The 15,711-nt window shown below is 38.9% G+C and overlaps 1 protein-coding gene across 9 annotated transcripts in view; it reads right to left on the reverse strand.

The window, feature by feature from the left end:
* The window catches only part of ank1b (ankyrin 1, erythrocytic b), a 77,956-nt gene that overhangs the window by 26,197 nt on the left and 36,048 nt on the right, over positions 1–15,711 (reverse strand). For 6 of the 9 annotated variants that reach the window (XM_086300379.1, XM_086300381.1, XM_086300377.1 and 3 more), the window contains exons 3-26: positions 13,584–13,682; positions 13,013–13,111; positions 12,224–12,322; positions 11,477–11,662; positions 11,129–11,227; positions 10,888–10,986; positions 10,674–10,772; positions 9,686–9,883; positions 9,181–9,279; positions 8,835–8,933; positions 8,347–8,445; positions 7,088–7,285; positions 6,712–6,810; positions 6,389–6,487; positions 5,955–6,152; positions 5,700–5,798; positions 5,396–5,494; positions 5,198–5,296; positions 3,492–3,584; positions 3,271–3,343; positions 3,069–3,089; positions 1,632–1,755; positions 1,332–1,395; positions 680–792 (exon numbers count right to left, since the gene is read on the reverse strand). In XM_086300379.1, the coding sequence (XP_086156505.1) occupies positions 680–792; positions 1,332–1,395; positions 1,632–1,755; positions 3,069–3,089; positions 3,271–3,343; positions 3,492–3,584; positions 5,198–5,296; positions 5,396–5,494; positions 5,700–5,798; positions 5,955–6,152; positions 6,389–6,487; positions 6,712–6,810; positions 7,088–7,285; positions 8,347–8,445; positions 8,835–8,933; positions 9,181–9,279; positions 9,686–9,883; positions 10,674–10,772; positions 10,888–10,986; positions 11,129–11,227; positions 11,477–11,662; positions 12,224–12,322; positions 13,013–13,111; positions 13,584–13,682 (2,654 nt within the window). The remainder of the gene's footprint in view (positions 1–679; positions 793–1,331; positions 1,396–1,631; positions 1,756–3,068; positions 3,090–3,270; positions 3,344–3,491; positions 3,585–5,197; positions 5,297–5,395; positions 5,495–5,699; positions 5,799–5,954; positions 6,153–6,388; positions 6,488–6,711; positions 6,811–7,087; positions 7,286–8,346; positions 8,446–8,834; positions 8,934–9,180; positions 9,280–9,685; positions 9,884–10,673; positions 10,773–10,887; positions 10,987–11,128; positions 11,228–11,476; positions 11,663–12,223; positions 12,323–13,012; positions 13,112–13,583; positions 13,683–15,711) is intronic. The other 3 variants (XM_086300383.1, XM_086300378.1, XM_086300384.1) reach the window with 1 other exon arrangement.

Here is a 15,711-nt window from a genome sequence, read left to right on the forward strand (position 1 = left end):
AATACAGGTGTCTCTATGTCTGAGGTCATCTTTTCATACTCACTATTTCAAAAGCTGACTCATGGAGGTACAGTTACAGTAAATTATGACTTTGCATAATTGATAAATTAAAGTGTTTATTGCTGGAATACAGTTCCTTTAAATATAAGATATCTGTAAATTTGGATTGTGATCATCGTGATCATCACTGATAATCATTACAACCACCATTTATCTTTTGGTATCATACCTCTATGCAATAACATTAAAACATAAATGGACTGCATTTACCTAGGCCCTTTTTCGTAGCAGTTTACAGAGCACTTTAGATTGTATATAAGTAAAGGATGCTATTGTCACATAAACTATCACCTCAGTAGATGAATTAATGGAATCGGTTGCCAGTTTTAAATGTTAATGACATTAGAGTTTAAACAATTTTGTTAATTATAATCAGGTTAAGAGAAAAATAGATGATAAATATAATATGCTTTTGACTATCATCATAGGCTTTTAACAAGTCTGCACTATCTGCACTTTTTTTTTCTATTTACTTTTTTGTAAAGCCAGAAATTTCACAGTCTGCCAAAACACTATAATAAGAATCCTGACAAGAAGCATCGACGACTGATACTGTTTAACATAAAAGCAATTTTAAAAATTTGGTTTAACGGGGAAGAAAAACATTTTAATAACTCACCCAGTGTGAATAGGGCTGGCTACAGGGCTGACATTGTCTGAAGTCTCAGTAGCTGGACTGCTTGGGATAAGAGAATCTTCATCATATTCTTTTGGCAAAGGGACGGGGGTGTGCTGAGGTCAGAGAGGGAGAAATGAAAATGGAAAACGGTGAGAAATTGAGGCTGTAAAACAGCTATGACTGAGAAGATTAAACCAGAGAAAAGTAGGAGGGAAAGACTGATATGAAAAGAGAAAGAGGTGATATAAAACATGAAGCAGAGAGAAGACCATAATAAAGGAAGAGGTATGAATAAAAGTCAGAATCTGGTTCAATAATATAAGTTAGTGATATTTCCATTTGAATATCTGTCTTCTATAGCCTCTTTTTTGCACCTTAAAAACTTCATTCTGCACAAGAAAGTGATTGTCAAGCAATGTTAACTTAAATTAAGTGTCCCTTTACGAGTACATACAAGTATGTAACAACTACGTAACAAATCAATGGCTTCCTATTCAAAGAGGAAGCTTAGTTTATATACTTATCAGATCCAACTAATCCCAAATAGCTAGAAGAAATTAGAAAAGTATTCAAATGGGAGCTCAGGTCTCAGGAGGATAAGATAAAGTAACAAATGCTTACAAAGCCACTCTTAGTCACGAGCTAAGCATACCTGATCCAGCATAACTGTCTCTGGTGACACACAGGGGATCCTGGGAATAGCAGGAGAATATGGACTGTCGAAGAGGAGGTAGGAATAAGGTAAGACAAGAAACCATCGCTGAATATGACACCGCTATCAAAATTCTAATAAAATCATATGAGCTCACTCTGCTGCTTCTCATAATCTAAGGTAAGGATAAATGAGCTATGTCAGTAATTTAATCGCCAGCTCAAATTTCATTTTCAATTATATCATATTAGGCATTCTTCACATAAAGACTCCTCGTCACACCACCTCACACTGACTTACGTGGTGCCCATGCCGCCCTCAAAGTCTCTGAGGGTCTTCTTTGGGGAGAGAAAGTCATCATCCTGGTCCTTAAAATCATCAAGCTTCAAATAGCGAGCTCCGTCCATCCCCAGCAACTCGTCTCCTGTGGCAAAAATGTAAAAGAAATGTTTAGAAAGAACATGGAAAATGAACACAGAGAAAAATAAGTGGTAAGGAACAGGTTGCAAGGAACACATAAGGAAGTAAGAGAGAAAAGGATGACACCAGGGGGATACGGAGTAAACTTTAAATTAAGGACAAGTTCTCCCAATAAATATCAGTTTATCTCAATACATTTCAAGTTGTTTCAAAATGTATTTTATGAGAAATGCTCTCAAAACCTTGAACTCTCTTCAAATTCGAGTAAAATCAATTTTGATATAATCCCCAGATGAAATCTGTAATTACTACTCCACCATCCTTCCCATCCCTTCACCAAACCACAGAAAAAAAATGGCCACAAAGCAGTTCCAAACATTTTAGTCCAAGCAATGGAGTCAAACCAACAACAACCAGAGCCGATGGAAACCAAAGTAGTGAAAGAAGAGGATTGGTAAGACAGTGAATATCAACACAGTTTAGGACACTGCATGGACAGCAAACTGCAAGGCACCTGGTGACAGCTTTTTTAGTGAGCATGCCCATTAAAGATGAAATCACATGTGGTGATGGTTGTTTCTGTGTAGGAGAAAACACCTTAATTATTAAATAGGAATGATACTAAAATAATAATTATAACAACAACTTTAAACCGCTTCACAAGACAGACACTTTAGCACCCATTCGTATAAGCTGTTCAGGAAAACAAAGCAAAAAAATGTTAAAGAAGTAAAAAGTGAGAAAATTAAACAAGTATAAAAACAAGAAAACACATTGCAAAAGGAAAAAATGCTTCCAAAACGTGTTGAAAAGATTCGAATTTGGTTTATTTTTTCTAGATTTTTAAGGCAGGCCGATGACTGTATAAACTGGAGCTGTTTGCTGGAAAGTGTCACAGCTTTGCCACAGTATGTGTTTTATCCGTTTATGGATCAATTACACTGTAAAAATCAGGAGGAACAGCAACCCTGCACTGCAAGGGAGCCATTTAAATTTAAATACAGAAATATTGGAGTTCTGTCAATGATAGATCCATGACCAGATATGTGCTGGTAAAAGGAAAATGTTGTGACTACATGCTGATGACAAACAGACTTTTTAAAGAAAAAGCAAATCTCTGAACAAGAGGGAGAACAGGAGAGATCAAAGATAAGACAGAGAAAATAGAGGATAACAAACAGGGCTGGAGTCGAAAGTAGAACTGATTAGAAAGACATTTAGTGACACACAGAGAAAATGAGAAAGTGCAACTGCAATGAAGGCACAAGTTTACGAGTCACCGGACCGGACAAGGCAGAGATACAGACACAGTCCTACCTAACGTTAGCTGGGCAACCCCTACAAGACAAATGGAAAAGGGTGTTATAAACAGTCGCACATATACAGTCAAATTCATGCTGGTACTTCGACATGTCAGTGTACTTCCCATGCGCTCGTCTTCTACCAAAATCAGAGCTGAAAGTTAATTATCAAAGCTGCACAGTTGATGCTTTTAACATAATCAAATAAGACAGCCTACCTTCATCCTCTGAAACATCCAAAATCTCATCTACAGTTTCGGGGAAACTCATCCGATGCTTCTCTGTCGTGATCTGTGGAGAACCAGGGTGGGAGTTAATTTGCAAGCAGTGAGGGAGCTGAATGTAATTAGGAAAACAGAGTTTGCTCAGTGAACATCTGATCATGGTGGGTCAACGTTTCTTCTTCATGTACTGGTGTAACTAGGTGAACCATGCTCACCGCAGAAACGGACTCCTCAGTTACCAGCTTGAGCACATCGATGACAGAGATGTAACCCAGCCTCTTAGCAATGCCCAGGGGAGACGTGCCGTTCTACACGGAGACAGATAATTAAAATTACTAAAATCATTTCCACAGATTTTAAGAACTTTATTCTTTCCTGTAGAAAACATATACTCTTGGGGAAAAGAAGTATTTTAGTGTCCTGTGAAAAACAAAAGTAGAAGATCTCAAAGCATTCAGGTGTTTGTAGACAAAATACCACAATCTTGCCAGGAGTCAACATCCCAACAGATTCTCTACAATTCTCAGAAAGTGCAAAAAACCCAAGAGCTACAGCTCTGATTCTACAGGTCTCTGCTAGCATGTTGACTATTAAAATCAACTTCAACAAGTATGGTTTATTTGATGGGGTTTCCGGGAAGAAGCCTCTTCTCCTTCAAAAGAACAGGACAGTATGGCTGAAGTTTGCCAAGTTGCATCTGAAGAAACCACAAGAGGTTTTTGGACAAACAAGGCCAAAGAGGAGATGTTTGGCCATACTGCTCAGCACCATGTTTGGCAAAAACAAATACCTCATGTCAACTGCCAAGCATGCTGGTACTGGACGGGTGATGATTTGGGTTTGTTTTGCAGCTTGGGCGCCTTGTATTCATTGAGTTGACCATGAAATCTGTCACATTTGAGGCCATCTGTCCAAGAGCTAAAGGTTGGCTGGTATACAACAGCATGGCCGCAAAAGAAAGGAATCAAGGTGTCACAGTGTCAAAGTGCAGACCTCAGCCTGACTGTAATGCTGTGATGGGACCATAAGAGATCTGTATATAAATGAATGCCTGCAAACCTCCATAAACTAATGCAATGTTGTAAATTATAAAGTCATACAGCAAATCATTATTTCAAGTTGTTGCAGCTAAAGGTTGTTTTACAAGCTACAAGGTATACTTAGTTTATCATGACTGCATGGAGTCCTGTAAGAAATATAGTTTTTAGAATTACGGTACACATCTACAACATAAATAAAAAAATATGAAAAATGAAGGCAAAAGGTGAACTGATATATCCTACAGGCTGCAACAAACATATACTGGACAGTATCCACCATAGTTATACACATGTCCAAACTTCTAATATATCAAAACTAGTGAATGGAAAGACAAAAAAAAGCTATTAAATTTTGCGGTTTAATTACTAGGTCTTAAACTGCATCTTTCAGGCCTTTCATAAATTGTGCCTGTCAAAATCTTAATTTAAAATCTAACTAACCAATTAGGGCTGTCAGGTGTATGTAGTGATGTAAAAATAATCTCTGAACAAAGTATCAAAAATTAAAAATACTGATGTAAAATAAATGGATAGACAAAATAGGATGCAACATCAATTTTAGTTGGGGAACTCTAGCTCCAGAGTACACACTGAAAAAAAAAAGTTTCATTGCAACGTAGTCACAGCAACTAAAAAAGTAAATAATAGTCCTGACAGTGAACACACATACATTGTGCATGTGGAAAAACGTTTACAGAGAAATATTTAACAGGATAGGAATATTTATCAGTCAAGAGAGCGATGATGATGATGATGATCTGTGATCTGAATCTAATCTAGTGCTAACTATTCTACTGAAGGCAATTTCTTTATTTGTTATCACATGTTTGTTCCTTCAGAAAAACTGCTGCACAAGGAAGGGTTTAGTAAAGGTTTCTCACCGAGGTGATCTCATTGGGTTGGGCTCCATGTTTCAGCAAGAGTGTGACAATATCTGTGTGGCCCTGCTGGGCTGCCTGGTGCAGAGGGGTGTAGCCCATCTGCAGCAAAAAAGAAAGCGATAAAAAAGTTTTGACGGACAAAAGAAGAAACTAAATATGATAAAAAAAAAAAGGGGGGGTGCTGACAAGGAATTTTACCCTTGTCTTGGCGTTCACATGAGCTTGCTGCTGCAGAAGGAACTTCACCATCTTGAGGTTGCCATAATGACAGGCCACGTGAAGGGGTGTGTAGCCCATCTGAGCCAAAGAGAGAAAGACAGCAAGCTGTTGTTTAGTTGCTTTAGTGATACCCATTAATTGTCAGTCTAAATATCGGGCAAATATGTGCTTAGTCATTTGGCGCACAAGACTGTATAAAGACAAAAGATGCCATCTCTTCAGTTCATCACACACACATGGTATTTTATGTCTATGTGTATTCAGTGGAATCGATGTAGCTTACACGTGAAGCAGCATAAACAGATGCCCCCTGTTTGACCAAAGTGTCTGCGATGCCCACATGACCCTCCTGGGCCACAAGATGCAGAGGAGTCAGTCCATTCTACAAAGAACGACCAGAGGAATGAGCATCATAGTTTATCTATTGTTTGGACAGTATATTAATCTAATAATAATTTTAAAAAAGCACATATAAAACTACAGGAATTAAACTTTACTCTTTAGAACATGATCAATTCTCTCCATTCTAATATTATACCTTGTTTCCAAGATTTACGTTGGCCTGTTTGGAAATGAGCAGAGCCACCATGTCAGGCCGTCCCTCCTGTGAAGCCAGGTGTAGGGGCGTGATGCCTTGGAGGGACTCAGAATTGGGCGATGCCCCATTCTGAAGAAGACAGCTGGCCACCTCCATCTGGTTCTGCTTGGCTGCTATGTGAAGGGGAGTGTATCCATTCTGCAGAAAGAAACAAGGACAAAACAGAAATAAAAAAGTGGACATTGCTATTCTTCCAGCATATAACTTAAACGCTGCTGTGAGAGAGCACTTGCCAGTACAAAGTTTGCTATGCAAGTCAATGTATGCTTGAGAATCACTCTAATTTAGCCTGTTTTGTATGATTGTCAGTCATGGATTGGCAGGTTATGCTGGCCTGCCTCTAATGTGCACACACATATGTGTGAACATCTTACTCGGGCAGTGCTGTGTGCAGATCCTCCCTTGCTGACCAGGAGTCTAACAACATCCAGGTTGTTGTGATGGACGGCCACATGAAGGGGTGTCAGACCATTCTGTTAACCACAAACACACACACACACACACATACGCATGAACATATATATAACCCACAGATGCACACACATATGCAAAAAAACCACACAGAAACATGTATATATGAAACACATACCATGGTAATCAATCAATTAGCTGAAAACAAAATTATCTCGGGGTGGGGTCAAACTTGCAGAATGAACTGCTCCTCACTGCCTGTCAACAAAAGTACAGACTGGCTCACCTTCCCAGCTGCATTTGGGTTTGCTCCTCTTTCCAGAAGGAGTTCAGCCACATCTACCTTTCCATATTTGGAGGCCACGTGGAGGGGAGTGAAACCTTTCTACTCAAATGAAGAAGAAGAAGAAAAGACTAAGATGTTTGTCAAAGATTCAGTTGCATCTGTACACCACAATGTTTCTGAATATGGGGTTTTACTATATGTAACTATTTGTGGCTATCTGTGCTTATATTTAGCTGATAAAATTATTTTAAATTATTTAATTTAGCATAAGACAGACTCAAATAACCTCAACGGTCATCTTTTGCCAGAAGCGGTTCAGTTAGCAATAAAACGCGGTCTGCACTAACTGAGCATTTAATCTTAATTCTGATTTTACCTTTGTCATCTTTATTTGCTCCGCTCCAGCATCCAATAATATTCGAATAGTCTGGACATGTCCTTCACGTGCTGCAATGTGTAAAGGTGTGTGACCTGCAGTTGTAGCTGAGTCAGGGCTGGCCTTGTGCTCAAGGAGCAGCTTGACAAGCTCCTTGTGGCCCATACGGGCTGCACAGTGTAAAGGTGTCTGGTCATCCTGGACACAGAGGACAATGAGTTTAGTTCAAGTTGGAAAACAGATACAGCTGAGCATCGGGAAATTAAACATCATGCCTAATAAAACCTGCCACTGTGTACATGAAACAGCCTTTATGCATTGTTTGTGACAACTTAAAAAGATCAGTGATTGACTGATAATTGCTGCACGATCATTTGTAAGTTTGTTTTGGGTGCTGAATAAGGTACTATTACTAGTAATAATAATAATAATAATAATTTTATTTATAAAGCGCTTTCAAACAAAGTGCTGTACAGCTATTTGAAACTGAAAAGATAAATAAATAAAAGCGATACACAGCAATAATAATAATAATAAGTTAAAACAGTAAGAATTCAAAAACGAAAAGCCGTAGAATTAAGACATGTAAGATAGGGTGAACAAATGTGTCTTCAGCTTAGTTTTTAAAACCTCCAAAGAGCATGCCTGCCTAATATCTCGAGGGAGGTTGTTCCACAGAAACGGGGCATGGAAAGAAAAAGCACGCTCTCCAATTGTCTTTTTTCTGGCTCTAGGAACCTTTAGAAGGCCAGAGTCCTGAGTCCTGAGCACGGGATGGGACATAATGGTGTAAAAGGTCAGAGAGGTATGAAGGTGCCAGTCCGTTTAAAGCCTTGTAGGTGAGCAGCAGGACCTTAAAATCTGCTCGAACCTGACAAGGTAGCCAATGAAGAGATCTCAGTACAGGGCTAATGTGCTCAACTTTCCCAGTTCTTGTTAAAATGCGAGCAGCTACATTTTGCACCATCTGTAGACCTCTAAAACTTTTCTTTGGTAGCCCAGAAAGAAGAGCATTACAATAATCAATACGTGAAGACACAAATGCATGGACAAGAACCTCTGCAGTGTCGCTTGACAAAACTTGTCTGATTCTGGCTATATTCCTCAAATGATAAAAGGCGGTCTTTGCACCCAGCGGAGCTTGTAGAAATATTTGTTTTGTGTTTTGTTTTGTTTATTTAGTGGCATGGACAGGCTGACCCTCCGTGTTCTGCTTGGAAGCATTGGTAGTACTACTAGTACTACTACTCAGCTCATACCTTAGCCTTGGCATCCACTTGTGCTGAGTTCTGGAGCAGGAACTGAGCAACTTCACAGTGTCCTGCTCTGGAGGCCATATGAAGAGGAGTCTCCACTTTCTGATGTAGATAAATACAGGTAGTTACTCAAATGACAAAATAGCACCCCAAATGTGTATATAAGGGTCCATATGTATACTGACATTTGCAGTTCATCCATCTGTAACAACCTACAATGAAAAGTTTCTATATTTATTTATTTTGAGTTTTAAAACTTTCTGATAAAGTTCAAACACACATATTTTTTAAAATTTAGAGTAAATCTTGTTTTAATCCTCTATCGTAGTATTAAAGGCCATGGTTCAGATTGGCCTTTTAATTTCAGTAATCCAGTAGTTAATTATTATTTAATATGCATTCCACAAAACAGATCTCCAAAGGAGTGACTTTATTCCCCTTTCAGTCAGATTCAATTTGTTCTGTTCTGGGATGAGAAAAGCAGTGCTCACCACATTGGAAGCATTGGGTGAAGCCCCTCTTTGGAGCAGGTTTTTCACTATGTTCAGATGCCCCATGAAAGCTGCTACATGAAGAGGAGTGAGACCAGACTGTGAACAAAAAACAGAAAAGAAAAGCACATCAAACTCATGCATTATAAATAGGCTAAATTACATTTAACCTCATTAGCCACGTCTGTCTGGCCTATGTGGATTACTATCAATGATGGTGGCAGCGATTTAGAGAGCTGTGATTAGCTCTGTCAAGTACCATACAACTGTCAGGGTGAGGGCTTGCACATCGGGATAAGGATTTGTTAATTTTTAGACCCTTTTCCTCGTGGTCACACCATCCTACCTCTGTGACAGCCTCTAAGGAAGCAGAGTGCTTAAGCAGCAGGTCCATAGACCGCATGTGGTTCTTCTTGCAAGCAATATGCAAAGGTGTGAAGCCATTCTGCAAACATAAAAAAATAGTAAAAAAACAGCTCAGAAATAAATCACAGTGCTGAAGATTTTTGACTTTTCAGTTTAAAAATGGGTTGTACATTTTCAACTCAAAATTACAGAAAACGTTATTTTTAAAGGACTTAATATAAAGATTTTTTTTTTTTTTTTTTTTACTAATTTAGAAGTTTGCTGAACTGAACACAACTATAACTCATTTAAGGGCAGAAGACAAAGCAATGTGAGCTGAGTTTATGCCAACTTTGAGAAATGGAGAATATCAAATTACTGCTACAGTTAGTTCCTCATTAACACAAGATCCTAGAATGTATGAATGCCATAGAGATCACATTCATTGCCTAAAACTTTCCACAGTAACTTAATAGAAATTATCTCAAAAGAAAACGGTTACTCACCAGAGCCCGTGCATTGGCTTTGGCCCCCTTGTCCAGGAGAACTTTGGCCATGCGATGGTGACCGCAGTGGGCTGCTACATGAAGAGGAGTTAAATGGTCGAGTGTGATATCATCAATCTCAGCATTGTACTGGAGTAGCTGCCTGACACAGTCCATGTGATCCCCCTGAGCTGCCATGTGGATGGGGGATAGACCGTTCTGTAGGAAAGAACAATACGATAGGGACTACTGTAGGCTATATGGAGGCAGAGCAGGTTGGAGAGTTGACACTGACTGAGTCATCATGGGATTTTCTCAGTAGCTAAATGTGGAAAAGACTCCACATTAATGAAACATGCAGCCATGGTGATTGCTTCTCCTTCTGTCAGGAATCTCACCCTATTTGTAGTATGCTCATCTGTCACACCAAACTTCTCCTTCACTTCATCCATGAACTTCCTCTGGAGTGTTCCTCTTGTCATCCTGTCTGGCAGCTCTATATTTAACCTATGTCCAACATCGTCCAATATATCCACTATACCTCCTCTTCACATGGCCAAATCACCTCAGGCTTGCCTCTCTAACTGTGTCTCCAAACTGTTGAACCTGAGCTGTCACTCTAATAGACAAACTTTTGTTATGGACAATGAAAATCTAAGCATCTTCAACTCTGCCGCCTCCGTATCTGCCTCCAGTCTTTTTGTCACTTACCCTTTTCTCCAAACAAACATCATGGCTGGTCTCACAACTTTAAAACCTTCCCTTTCACTCTTGCTGCTATTCTTCTGTCCACCCTGTTTGCACTCTGTTCTTCACATCTCTTGTTCACTGTCTGTTACTTTGGATGGTTTGGATGGTTGACTCCAGGTATTAGAACTCATCTAACTTCACCACTTCTGGTTCTTGCAGCTTGTAGTTCGTCTTGCTTCTAACGACTTTCAGTCCTCTTTTCCACAGAGCATACCTCCATAGATCAGCCATAGTGCAATATTTCACAAAATCCACCTACCTTGGTTTTAGCCTGGATGGGAGCACCGTGTTCTAGCAGGATCTCAATAATGCGAACATGACCATTCCTAGCTGCACAGTGGAGAGGAGTCAGCTCATCCTACAAAGAGAGAAGTGAAGCAAATTAGACAAGAAATAAACACCATGAAGTGCAGACTAACAAACTCCAAAATCAGGCTGGGAAATGTAGAAGATGTTAAATTGCAGCTTAGTACCTTAGTTTTGGCATCAATCTGTGCTCCTCTGTCCAGCAATAGTCTGACCATCATTACGTTGCCCCTCCTAGAGGCTATATGAAGGGGTGTGATGCCATTCTAAACAATCAAAGTCAATAAATCAAGTCAATTTTATGCTTATAGTATAATTTATATCCCAGCTATATTTACATTAAAAGCTTCTGCATGTAGATATATATGTAGAAAAGCAAATCGTTATGTTTTATAATATTAAACTGACCTTGGGGGTAAAGTTTACATTCGCTCCTCTGTTCAGCAGCAGCTGGGCTACACTCATATTTTCATAGTGAGCTGCAATATGCAGAGGTGTGAAACCAGTCTAAAGAGAAAGAGAGAGACAGACACACAATGGGCATTAGCAAGCAACAGTTTAAAAATATTTACTAAATAAGGACAATGTGAAAGGTTTACAGATAAAAGAAGGAAGGAGATTACAGAATTTTCCTAAAATGTGTATAATTAATTGAAAGAACTTCCTTATCAGCTGCATTTTTGTGCTCATGCAACATCTTTTCTTTTTGACTGACTTATTGACAGTTTAGTTTACCCATACTCAGTGAATGCATACCTTGCTAAGAACATCAGGGTTGGGGTCGTTCTGCAGGAGAACTGCAGCAGTGCGCGTGTCATCGTTTCTTGCAGCAATGTGCAGGGCAGGGAGGCGGACTTTGCCCTTGGTGCCATAGTTGATGAGCAGTGCCACTACGTTTTCGTGGCCCTGCTGTAGGGCCACTGCAAGGGGAGTGAAGCCATCCTGAGGGAGGGGACAATAAGCAGAAGAGAAACAGAGAGGAGAGAAGAAGAAGAGGAGGTTAATTAAAGGACGAACCACTTTTTTGTCACTAAAAATAGAGTGCAACTATTTTTTTTTTGTAGGACTCTTACAATGAAAACTGTGCAACACACCAATTCAAGTATGTACATTGATAGGTGACAGAAAAGGTAGGCCAAAACAAAATGGAATGAGAGCAGGCATAATAAAGGGAGATGTTAGATGTTAGCATGTTAGAGACAATGTGATTTCAAATTATATCCTCTTGCCCGACAATTTCTGTTTGTTCTATCAATTAAAACCACTAAATATGTTCCTATTTATTTTCTATTGTTAATTGTATTTACATGATCCCGCAATGTTTGTTGACAATTAAAGTTTTGTTGTTGTTAATTAAGGAAATTTCCATTTGGTAAACCCTCTCGCATTGGCACAATTGTTGACTACTTTACACATCCTACAGTTTCTTATAATAAAGACCCATCATCAGTGTGGTTTGTCAGGAAACACCCAACAATAAACAGGCTGTTGAAAGACACATACCTCAGTTGGGAGACTTTGATTGGCACCATTTTCAAGCAGAAATTTGACCACTTCTAAATGGTTCTCCTGTGCTGCCATGTAGAGAGGACTGAACCCTTTCTGTTGGGACATAAATACATTTTGTAGAAAAAACACACAAGAAATGGACATCCACCTATACTGCAAGTGGTGATGTCAGAAAACAAACACACATATGCATACACATGTATACTACTATGCAAAAGTTAGAGCAGTTATGAACAACAATCCAAAGGTAAAGCCTGAGTCATGAAGAACTATTTTCAAAGCACCCATATTTTCATAGAGGCCTAATCCAAACATTATGTAGTTAGCCTTAGATTACATGAATGGACAGAGGACACTGATACAGCTAAAGTTTGGTAACAAACTTTGCCCCAAACAATCCTGCCTATTAATTATTAACTGCATCCAGCAGAATTGGTTCTGTCTTTAAAGCAAAGAGGCGTCAGAAAATTTTGTACTGCACTTTTTTAAAAGGTTAATGATGAATAAAAATTGCAAAAATAAAAAATTGTATCAGTTTTTAAAAGCATCCTACCTTTACCTTTATGGGTAAAGTACTGGATACAAAACAGGTGCTTATCTTTCCGAGGACACAGACGCACACATGTTTATGAGTACAGATACTATATATAAATATGCAGAGAAATGATTTATCAGCTGCTGTGACACATATTCAACAGGAACAAAACACGCACAAATGCACATACACACTCGACACACTTGGCTCATACGTTCAACCCTTCTACGCAGCTTGGGGCGACTCACATGTGACTGGGCATTAACATTGGCACCATAGTTGACGAGCTCAGCCACCACCTTCTCCTGCCCTGCCAGCGCTGCGATATGGAGAGCAGTGTTCCCTTTCTTGAGGTCACATAAAAAAACCACAGAGAAGGCGAGAAAAGAAAATTAAAGTGAGTGAGAGGGCAATTATTACAGCCTAATGGCCTAGATCGCTACACTGAGAACTCAACAGTGAAATCTAGTCTGTGTAGTGTGTATAAGATTAAAAAAGCTATACCGACTAAAAGCAGGAAAACTTTGTTTTAGTTTATTTAGTTGTTCATCAATAAATACCTTTGGTATAAATGAGAAACACTTAAACTGTCTATTTAAACTGTGTTTAAATACAAAAGTATTACATTAAAAAAATGTTGTGTATCTGTATTGTAAGTGTAGTTTTCCATTGGTCCCAGTATTTACAACTCAACTCAACTAAACAAACCCTGAGTTAAAATAGTAAAATAAGACAAGTTTTGGGAAAGTGTGGCAGTTACCACGGTTCACTCACTTCAAGTTGGAAACATAGAAACAGAGAGAACAGAAAAAAATGTACCTTTGTAGTTGCTTCCAGCTCAATGCCAGAATGGAGTAATTCCAAGACCATTTTGACGTGGCCTTCTTTAGAGGCGAGGTGTAACCCGTTAAGACCATTCTTAAGGAGGAAATGGAGAGATTTAGTTACACAAACAACTCCCACCAAAGCTATAATAGTAAAGCTTAGACATGAAAGCATTTTATGACCTTTGAGAAAAGGAAACAATATGCTATCCATGCTGTGGTTTGAGTATAATGTGTAGGACTTGCTGCTGAACATAATCAGACTCCAAAGCTTATACAGTTCTCCATCGGTTCTAACTCCACCCACTTCATTGACAGGTAATTAGGAAGCCACAAGAGGAGAGGATAGAAATGGTATTCTTCACTCCTATACCCCTGTGAGTGCAGCAACATATGCTCACTTTCTCTAGCTGTGCAGAACATCACTTGTCTAGTTAGAGTGTCTCTAAAAATAACGGATAAACCCACTGTGACAGCACGAGGGCTCAGTTCTGAAAAAATGAACTTTCTGATGAGACAGCTGTTTTATCTCAGCATGGTTTGTCTCTCTTTGTGATTATCTGTCTTTTTTGTGGCAGCTTAGTTGCACAGTGAATTACTGATGTTTGTAGAAGATGCAGTCTGCCTGTAGTAAACAATCTGGCCACCAGGAGTCTCAGTGATCCACAAACTCTCAGACTTCTGATCATACTGCAGTGTCACTCAATTCAAATGGGTAACAGAGCATCTCTGCGAGCATGCGCTCTGATGGGAAACACACTTTGTATCAAAGGCAATTACACACACTGTAACGTGTGAATGTCTGCTGTGTGTAGATGTGATTGAAGCAGCTACAGGGTGAGATTTCTTTTCTTTTTTCATCATAACACACGAATAATGGAATAGCTATGGAAATTAGTTAGGTAGGTACAGGTAAACCAAGAACAGCCTGTATTTCTGTAGCAAGGCCAGATCATTGCTGCAGAATCACATATAATATATATCATATATAAATATACCATGTCTGCCCTTGCTTTCATCATGAGCAAAAAGACATCAATGTAACAGTAAACAAATAAACATAAGATAAAAACAATATTTAATAACTTAAAAATGATCAGAATTGTGGGTATTAAATCCAAGTTTTTTAGATTCTATTAACAATAGTAACTACTGAGAAACCAAGGCTTCCAGGTCAAATCCTGCTCTCTGGTGTGGCTGTAGGTCTGCATAGAGATTTCTGCCAATGAAATCACCAAGTGCTCCTCTACCACACCTGCAAGCTAACCAGCCAATAACGATGAAATGCAAATATTCTAAATACTGAAGACTGACAATTTCACACTGGCCCGAGTATGCATCTTTTATTGACATATTCTTCGTTTTCAAAGAATATAAAGGGAAAAAAGTGATGCCATTGTATAGGGCCAATTTTATGGCAGAATTCTAGGCAATATGGTACCAGGAAACCATCATAATCAAAGACATCTAACTTTTCTTTTACTTTTTTTTACTTAACTCTTCCAATCCTGTGAAATAAATCTGAGTTTATTAAATGCCCCACACTACCAAACCAAAGCAAACCAAAGGGCTTTCTGAGCTTCCTGCTTGAAAATGACATGCCCAAAATGAATGGAGTTGTCTCTGCAATTACAAACTCTGTGTAATGTAATGTGTAATATGTACTGATGCAATTCTCATTTTGAAGTGTGACCCACAGTGATTAGTGAAATCCACTGCACATCCACTGTTATTTTATTTGTGTGTTACTCTTCCTTCCCTCACCCCAAATGGTCACGACAGATGGCCACCAGTCCCTAAGGCTGGTTCTGTTTGCGGTATCTTCCTGGTAAAAGTGAGTTTTTCCTTCCCACTGTCACCAAAGCACTTGACCATAGGAGGTCTTATAATTGTTGGGTTTTTCTGTCTCTTTTGTATTATTGTCTTTACCTTATATAAAGCACCTTGAGGCAGCTGTTGTTGTGATTTGGTGCTATATAAAATACAATTGAATTGCATTACTTCCATCAGTAGTGCATCACATACTGAGAGTAAACATTAACTGTCAAAAATGACTTACATTTCAGTAGCGGTGTTTTATCCATGTATAAAAGCATTCGTCAGTCACTAAAAATCCTCCCATG

The sequence above is a fragment of the Aulonocara sp. 'chitande type north' Nkhata Bay genome, linkage group LG7 (genome assembly GCF_057382095.1).
Source record: "Aulonocara sp. 'chitande type north' Nkhata Bay isolate Kocher_YH1m ecotype deep benthic linkage group LG7, A_spYH_male_GT1.1, whole genome shotgun sequence".
NCBI lineage: Eukaryota > Metazoa > Chordata > Actinopteri > Cichliformes > Cichlidae > Aulonocara > Aulonocara sp. 'chitande type north' Nkhata Bay.